Below are 9,140 nucleotides of genomic sequence, written 5' to 3' on the forward strand. Positions count from 1 at the left end.
CAGTATTAATGTTCCCAGCCACAGTTAATGGTCAAGCAGAAGACAATGTCCTGTAGCTTTAAGCGTTGTGTGAATAAGAGAGTGGTACAAGAGCCCTCTCTGCTCCTCCCGGGAAGCTTCCTGAAAGCAAGGTTACAAAGTTTAGGCTGAGACATACTACATAGAACACACAGTGCAGAAGGAGGCCATTCGGCCCATCGAGTCTGTACTGACACATTTAAGCCCTCACTTCCACCCTATCCCCGTAACCCAATTACACCTCACCTTTTTTGGTTACTAAGGGCAATTTATCATGGCCAATCCACCTAACCTGCACGTCTTTGGACTGTGGGAGGAAACCGGAGCACCCGGAGGAAACCCACGCAGACACGGGGAGAACGTGCAGACCCCGCACAGACAGAGACCCAAGCCGGGAATCGAACCTGGGACCCTGGAGCTGTGAAGCCACAGTGCTAACCACTGTGCCACCATGCTGCCCAATATCCAGACAGCTGGATATTGAGGATAACACCCCCCCCCACCACTTAGGCAGGCTACCCCCCTGAGGAAGGATACCCCCCGCTGAGGAAGGATGCCCCCCTGAGGAAGGGTGCCCCCCCGAGGAAGGATACCCCCCTGAGGAAGGATACCCCCCACTGAGGAAGGATACCCCCCTGAGGAAGGGTGCCCCCCCCTGAGGAAGGATACCACCCTGAGGAAGGCTACCCCCCTGAGGAAGGATACCCCCCCTAAGGAAGGATACCCCCCTGAGGAAGGATACCCCCCGCTGAGGAAGGATACCCCCCTGAGGAAGGGTGCCCCCCCGAGGAAGGATACCCCCCTGAGGAAGGGTGCCCCCCCCTGAGGAAGGATACCCCCCTGAGGAAGGATACCCCCCCTGAGGAAGGGTGCCCCCCCCTGAGGAAGGATACCCCCCCTGAGGAAGGGTGCCCCCCCTGAGGAAGGATACTCCCCTGAGGAAGGGTGCCCCCCCCTGAGGAAGGATAACCCCCTGAGGAAGGGTGCCCCCTCCTGAGGAAGGATACCCCCCTGAGGAAGGATACCCCCCCTGAGGAAGGGTGCCCCCTCGAGGAAGGATACCCCCCCCGAGGAAGGGTGCCCCCCCTGAGGAAGGATACCCCCCTCTTGAGGAAGGGTGCCCCCCCTGAGGAGGATACTCCCCCTGAGGAAGGGTGCCCCCCCCGAGGAAGGATACCCCCCTGAGGAAGGGTGCCCCCCCCGAGGAAGGATACCCCCCCTGAGGAAGGATATCCCCCTGAGGAAGGGTGCCCCCCCTGAGGAAGGGTGCCCCCCCTGAGGAAGGATACCCCCCTGAGGAAGGGTGCCCCCCCCCCTGAGGAAGGGTGCCCCCCCTGAGGAAAGATACCCCTGAGGATACGATGGTCCTTTGAGATCCAGAACATGGGGCGGATTCTCTGACCCCCCCCCCCGCTGGGTTGGAGAATCGCCGGGGGAGGGGGGGTGGCGGCGTGAATCCCGCCCCGCTGCTCCGACACTGGCTGCCGAATTCTCCGGCCCCCCCCCCCCCCGGCGATAGCCTGCTCCGCGATGGGCCGAGCGGCTCGCCAACGTAAATTACACAGGGTTCTTACCGGCGGGCCCTGGCTGTGCGGGCGGCCTGCGGAGTCCTCGGGGGGGGGGGGGATCTGGCCGGTGGGGGGGGGGGGGGGCTACGGTGGCCTGGCCCGCGATCGGGGCCAACTGATCTGCGGGCGGGCCTGTGCCATGGGGGCACTCTTTCCCTCCGCGCCGGCCTGTGTAAATCTCCGCCATGGCCGGGGCGGAGAAGAAACCCCCCGCGCATGCGCAGGAATCACGCCAGCGGGTCTGGGAACACGCTGGCGCTCCTGCGCATGCGCCAACTTGTGCCAGACGCGGAGGCCTTTCGGCGCCGGTTGGCGCGGCGCCAATCACTCCAGCGCCGGCCTAGCCCCCGAAGGTGCGACCCGACGCCGGACTGGTTCACGCCACTCTTTGGCGGTGGTATGGCCCGCCCGCCGGATACCAGAGAATCCCGGCCATGGTGACCAGGGTTATACCAGAGACGAACACACGTCAGCGCTGGAGCGTCTGGGAGAGGCTGAGGTTGTTCTCCTTGGAGCAGAGAAGCTTAAGGGGGAGATTCAATTGAGACGTTCAAAATCACGAGGGGGTTTGGATGCAGCAGGATTGGGGGGCTGTGGGGAAAGAGCTGGGGGGTGGGGGTAGTATTTTCTGGTCACTGTGCGATCTCACTCTGCGCAGTATCATTGCGACATGAAGAATGGGACAATGACCAAATGGTGGAAGGGTTAGATATCTATTGAGGTAAACACTTGACTCCACAACCCAATTAGGTCAGCCCAGACTCCTGAACTCCGCTGAATTTAATCTCAAACTCCATAACCATCACCTTCCGGCATACACATTAGTGGGGGAACTATCATTTCCCCATATCAGAGAGAGGCAAAAACTAACCTGGGCCTCTGTAGGCCACGATTGACATCTGTAGAGGGCCGGGGGGGGGGGGGGGGGGGCGCGGGGGGCTGAGCTGAGCTCACAGAGATGGGCCAGAACAGATGGGCAGGTGGCCATGGCACCTCAGGCTGCCTGCAAGAGTCGATCCCAATGCCTTTAAGGAAAGAATAGCAAGTGGGGGCGCATCTGTAAAACACAGCAGAGGTGGGGCACACGGAGGAGGGAGAGACATTACCTGTGGCGTTGAGGAGCTTGGGGAGGAACTGGTTCCAGAAGGCACACATCTGAACCCGCAGACCTTTGTTGACCTTGATGGGTTCCACGTTGAGGTCAATGAACTTCTGGTCACTGGTGGTGAATGGCGGCCATTTTCTTTTTTGCGTGTGGGGTTCATTCGGGTTTCTGGAGAGCAAGAAAAACCAGAATCAGATATTTCTTTGACGAAGCTTTAGCGAATGTGCTCCAGATGTAAGTATTGAATGGAATAGGAATATTATAACAGGAGGAGGTTAGTCAGCGCCGTGAATTTTGCCACCATCACTGATTTGGGCTAGTTTGGGCTTGTGGTGAACCACCGTAATGTGAGATGTAAGGTAGGACCTGCACTACAGGTTCGCCGGTAGCTCCTGCCGGCTGGCTCCGCCCACCGAGAACTGTATAAATATGCACGACCTCCAGTGCCCTGCCATTTCGCCAGCTGCAGCAGGAGGCCACACATCTGACTGTAATAAAGCCACAGTTGTCCCCAACTTTAGTCTTTGTGCAATTGATCGTGCATCAATTTATTAGTCAGATTTTCCACCGAATGGATATCCGAATTAAGCCCGATCGCCTGCAGCTGGATCCGCACTCGCCCGACGCCAGGAAAGACTTTACTCACTGGCGAGCATGTTTTGAGGCTTACATCAACGCGGCGGACCCCGCGCCAACGGAGGCTCAGAAGATAAACGTCCTGTACTCCAGACTGAGCTCCAGCGTGTTCCCGTTGATCCAAGACCCCACGACTTACACACAAGCAATGGAACTCCTTAAGGAACACTACGCGCAGAAGACAAACACGCTCTTCGCCAGGCATGTACCTGCCACCCGCTCGCAACTACCTGGTGAGTCCATCGAAGACTTCTGGCGGGCCCTAATTCCACTCGTCCGGGACTGTGACTGTCAGACTGTCATGGCCGCCGAACACGCGAATCTCCTCATGCGCGATGCCTTCGTGACGGGGATTGCGTCGGACCGCATCCAAGAACGATTACTGGAAGGAGCCACGCTCGAACTGGCGGAGACGAAAACCTTGGCGCTCTCCATGACGGTCGCATCGTACAATCGTACCCCTCCCGCCGCGCTGCCCACCCTTCTACTCCTTCCTACCCCTCCTGGACCCCGCCGACGACCTCCTCAGCCGGGGCCCTGCCTTCCCAATACGCCTGCGCCGCACGCCGATCCGCGCAACCCGGGGGTCCCCGCTGCTACTTCTGCGGTCAGCAGAAGCACCCCCGCCCCCGCCAACACTGCCCGGCCCGCACTGCCGTTTGTAAAGCCTGCAGTAAAAAGGGCCACTTTGCGGCGGTGTGCCAGGCCCGCGCAGTCGCTGCGATCGCGCCCGCTATCGCCCCCTCCCCCACGCCAGACGCACAGTGGGAGCCGCCATCTTGTCCCGACCCCGCAATGTGCACACCAATGGCGCCGCCATCTTGTCCCCCACAGGATCTCCAGACATCCCGACATTCGAACCGCACACGCTCGCCACCCGAAGCATCCGATGGCTACCCGCAGCTCGCTTCGATGATGCTGGACCAATCTCGCCCGCACAACCTGGCCACCGAGTCGACGACGGTTAAAATCAACGGCCATGCAATCTCATGCCTGCTGGACTCCGGGAGCACCGAAAGCTTCGTTCACCCAGATACGGTAAGGCGCTGCTCCCTCGCGGTCCACCCTGCCAATCAAAGGATCTCCCTAGCCTCCGGATCCCACTCCGCCCCGATCCGAGGCTTTTGTACAGTCACCCTCACGGTCCAGGGTGTAGAATTTAGTAACTTCCACCTCTATGTCCTTCTTAATCTCTGCGCTGCACTCCTGTTGGGCCTGGACTTCCAGTGCAACCTCCAGAGCCTCACCCTCAAATTCGGGGGGCCCTTACCCTCCCTTACCGTTTGCAGCCTCGCGACCCTCAAGGTCGATCCCCCCTCCCTTTTTGCCAATCTAACTGTGGATTGCAAGCCCGTTGCCACTAGGAGCAGACGGTACAGCACCCAGGACAAGACCTTCATCAGGTCCGAAATCCAGCGGCTGCGGAAGGAGGGTATTAGCGAGGCCAGCAACAGCCCCTAGAGAGCCCAAGTGGTAGTGGTTAAAAAAGGGGAGAAACACAGGATGGTCGTGGACTACAGCCAGACCATCAATCGGTACACGCAGCTCGACGCGTACCCCCTCCCACGCAGATCTGATATGGTCAATCAGATTGCGCAGTACCGGGTCTTCTCAACAAGTGACCTGAAATCCGCCCACCACCAGCTCCACATCCGGAAGTCGGACCGGCCATACACGGCCTTCGAGGCGGACGGTCGCCTCTACCACTTCCTTAGGGTCCCTTTCGGTGTCACAAATGGGGTCTCGGTCTTCCAAAGAGAGATGGGCCGAATGGTCGACCAGTACGGTTTGCGGGCCACCTTTCCGGACTTAGATAATGTCACCATCTGCGGCCATGACCAGCAGGACCACGATGCCAACCTCGATAAATTCCTCCGCACTGCCACTCTTCTCAACCTGACCTACAACAAAGAGAAGTGTGTGTTCAGCACGACCCGGTTAGCCATTCTCGGCTATATAGTCCAAAACGGACTTCTCGGGCCCGACCCCGACCGCATGCGCCTCATGGAACTTCCCCTCCCCCACTGCCCCAAGGCCCTCAAACACTGCCTGGGGTTCTTTTCCTACTACGCTCAGTGGGTCCCAAACTATGCGGACAAGGCCCGCCCACTCATTCAGTCCACCCAATTCCCTCTTGCGGCCGAGGCACAACATGCTTTCGCCCGCATCAGAGCAGACATCGCCAAGGCCGGGATGCGCGCAGTGGACGAGTCACTGCCTTTCCAAGTAGAAAGCGATGCTTCAGACATCGCCCTTGCTGCCACTCTAAACCAGGCAGGCAGACCCGTGGCATTCTTTTCCCGCAACCTTCATGCCTCTGAAATCCGACACTCATCCGTCGAAAAGGAGGCCCAAGCTATCGTTGAAGCTGTGCGGCATTGGAGGCATTACCTGGCCGGTAAGAGATTCACTCTCCTTACGGACCAACAGTCAGTAGCCTTCATGTTCAATAACACACAGCGGGGCAAAATCACAAATGATAAAATCTTGCGGTGGAGAATCGAGCTCTCCACCTATAATTACGAGATCTTGTATCGCCCCGGTAAACTCAACGAGCCCCCAGATGCCCTCTCCCGAGGTACATGTGCCAGCGCACAAGTGGACCAACTCCGGGCCCTACACAACAGCCTTTGTCACCCGGGGGTCACTCGATTGTAACATCTGGTCAAAGCTCGCAAACTGCCCTACTCCGTCGAGGAAGTAAGGACAGTCACCAGGGACTGCCAGGTCTGTGCGGAGTGCAAGCCGCACTTCTACCGGCCGGACCGTGCGCGCCTGGTGAAGGCTTCCCGCTCCTTTGAACACCTCAGCGTGGATTTCATAGGGCCCTTACCCTCCACCGACTGTAACACGTACATCCTCAGTGTGGTCGATGAGTACTCCAGATTCCCCTTCGCCATCCCATGCCCCGATATGACGTCTGCCACCGTCATCAACGCCCTCAGCACCATCTTCGCTCTGTTCGGTTTCCCCGCCTGCAGCCACAGTGACAGGGGATCCTCATTCATGAGCGATGAGCTGCGTCAGTTCCTGCTCAGCAGGGGTATCGCCTCCAGCAGGACGACCAGCTACAACCCCCGGGGAAACGGGCAAGTAGAACGGGAGAATGGGAAGGTTTGGAGGGCCGTGCAGCTGGTCCTACGGTCCAGGAACCTCCCAGCCTCTCGCTGGCAGGAGGTCCTCCCTGATGCTCTGCACTCCATCCGGTCACTATTGTGCACCGCCACTAATAACACACCCCATGAGCGTGTTTTTACCTTCCCCAGAAAGTCCACATCCGGGGTGTTGCTACGGACTTGGCTCGCTGCTCCAGGACCGGTCCTTCTCCGTAGGCACGTCCGACTCCACAAGGCGGACCCCTTGGTGGACAGGGTCCACGCCAACCCTCAATATACATACGTTGAGTTCCCCGACAGCTGCCAAGATACTGTCTCACTCAGGGACCTTGCACTGTCAGGTTCCACCCCAACACCCCCCCCCCAACCAATGCGCGCCCCCCCCACCTCCCACCGCGCCGCCAATATTGACACCACCAGACCACCCCCCCCTCCCCTTTTCCGCACAAGAGGACGAAGAGGACTTCGGCACGCTCCCGGAGTTCCCCGGTGACTGGCCAGCATCAGCACCGCCACCACCGCCATCGATTTCACCTCCACCACCGCCAGCACCGACTTCGCCGCCACCGTTACGCCGCTCCCAACGAAGCACCAAAGCACCGGACCGGCTGAACCTTTGACGGACTCCGGACCGTCAACATGGACTTTTCTTTCCCTACCACCGTACATAATTGCACTAATTAGTTTCACGTCATCCCCGCCGGACTCATTTTTAACAGGGGGTGAATGTGGTGAACCACTGTAATAGGAGATGTAAGGTAGGAAACACATTACAGGTTCGCCGGTAGCTCCTGCCGGCTGGCTCCGCCCACGGAGAACTGTATAAATATGCACGACCTCCAGTGCCCTGCCATTTCGCCAGCTGCAGCAGGAGGCCACGCATCTGACTGTAATAAAGCCACAGTTGTCCCCAACTTTAGTCTTTGTGCAATTGATCGTGCATCAGGGCTTATACCCGCTGGAGTTTAGAAGGATAAGAGGGGATCTGATCGAGGTATATAAAATACTACGGCTAGATTCTGATGGAGCAGAGACCCCAAATTCAACTAAAATTCGAACTTATTTCACTCCTGTATCTGGCAAAGAATGTGGGCTGGGTTAAATCTGAATCTTGAATCCACTGGCTATGTTACATGGGCTGATCGCCTCGATGGCTGGATTAACAGGAGCTCTCCCAACACCATTGCTTTGAGAATTCCCGTTCCGCTTTTGAAATAATCTGGAAATTTAACAATACAGGGCATGGCTGTTTTACCTCAACCTACAGATTAGAACAGATTGTGGAGAGAGAGAGACAGAGTTAACGCTTCGAGTCTGCAATGTTAGTGTCAGTGTTAAAGACTAAAGATGGTGTTAACAGCGGCCTAATGGTCAGACAGTGGAATGCGTTCATAGCAGAGCAAGAGTTAGCACTCTTACGCCACGCTTAAGAACATGTTATAGGCTATCCCTATGGGAGCAGGGAGTTTGGCAATAAAGTAAAAATAGAGGAGAATTCATGGTCTGAAGTTGTTGAACTCAATGTTAAGTCCGGAAGGCTGTAATGTGCCTCATCGGGAGATGAGGTGCTGTTCCTCCCGTTTGCGTTGGGCTTGACTAGAACATTGCACCAGGCCATAGAACATAGAACAGTACAGCACAGAACAGGCCCTTCGGCCCTCGATGTTGTGCCGAGCATTGTCCGAAACCAAGATCAAGCCATGTGCCTATCCAATAACCGCTTGAAAGTTCCTAAAGTGTCCGACTGCACTATCACAACAGGCAGTCCATTCCACACCCTAACCACTCTCTGAGTCAAGAACCTACCTCGGACATCCCTCCTATATCTCCCACCCTGAACCTTATAGTTATGCCCCCTTGTAACAGCTACATCCACCCAAGGAAATAGTCTCTGAACGTCCACTCTATCTATCCCCCTCTTATCTTATAAACCTCTATTAAGTCACCTCTCATCCTCCTCCGCTCCAAAGAGAAAAGCCCTAGCTCCCTCAACCTTTCCTCATAAGACCTACCCTCCAATCCAGGCAGCATCCTGGTAAATCTCCTCTGCACCCTTTCCAATGCTTCCACATCCTTCCTATAGTGAGGTGACCAGAACTGCACACAATACTCCAAATGTGGTCTCACCAGGGTCCTGTACAGTTGCAGCATAACCCCGCGGCTCTTAAACTCAAGCCTCCTGTTAATAAATGCTAACACACTATAGGTCTTCACGGGGCAGGTAATGCAGGCTACCCTTCAGGTGCTGGGCATGAAAGCCAAGGACAGACATTGGTCAGGAGAGTGAAATGGTGAGTTGAAATGATGAGGGACAGGAAGGCTGGGGTCATGCTTGCAATCTGAGCGGAGGTGTTCCGCAAAACGGTCGCCCCGTCTGCGTTTAGCCTCCCAGCGTAGGGGAGACGGCACTGGGAGACGGGTCTGGTGGTCAGCTTCACGCTGGGGTTGGCGGAAATGGCGGCGGATGATCCTTCGAATGCGGAGGCTGGTGGGGTGGAGTGGTTCTGGGAGGGAGGGGAAGGGGTGAGGGCAGAGAGGAGGGCGATGGTTGAGGGCTGTGTCAACCACAGTCGGGGGGGGGGGGGCGGGGAGGAGGGGGGAAACCCCCAGATCAGGCTATTTTGGAAGGTGCCAACATTGGAACAGAGGGAGACACTGGGAGAACAGAATGTAGCCCTGACAGAGAATGGGGTGTAA

The 9,140-nt window shown here is 57.2% G+C and overlaps 1 protein-coding gene across 7 annotated transcripts in view; it reads right to left on the reverse strand.

Annotated features, from left to right (window-relative positions):
* The window catches only part of ache (acetylcholinesterase (Yt blood group)), a 65,210-nt gene that overhangs the window by 15,361 nt on the left and 40,709 nt on the right, over positions 1–9,140 (reverse strand). For all 7 annotated transcript variants that reach the window (XM_072493277.1, XM_072493275.1, XM_072493279.1 and 4 more), the window contains one exon: positions 2,693–2,859. In XM_072493277.1, the coding sequence (XP_072349378.1) occupies positions 2,693–2,859 (167 nt within the window). The remainder of the gene's footprint in view (positions 1–2,692; positions 2,860–9,140) is intronic.

The sequence above is a fragment of the Scyliorhinus torazame genome, chromosome 31 (genome assembly GCF_047496885.1).
Source record: "Scyliorhinus torazame isolate Kashiwa2021f chromosome 31, sScyTor2.1, whole genome shotgun sequence".
Classification (NCBI taxonomy): Eukaryota; Metazoa; Chordata; class Chondrichthyes; order Carcharhiniformes; family Scyliorhinidae; genus Scyliorhinus; species Scyliorhinus torazame.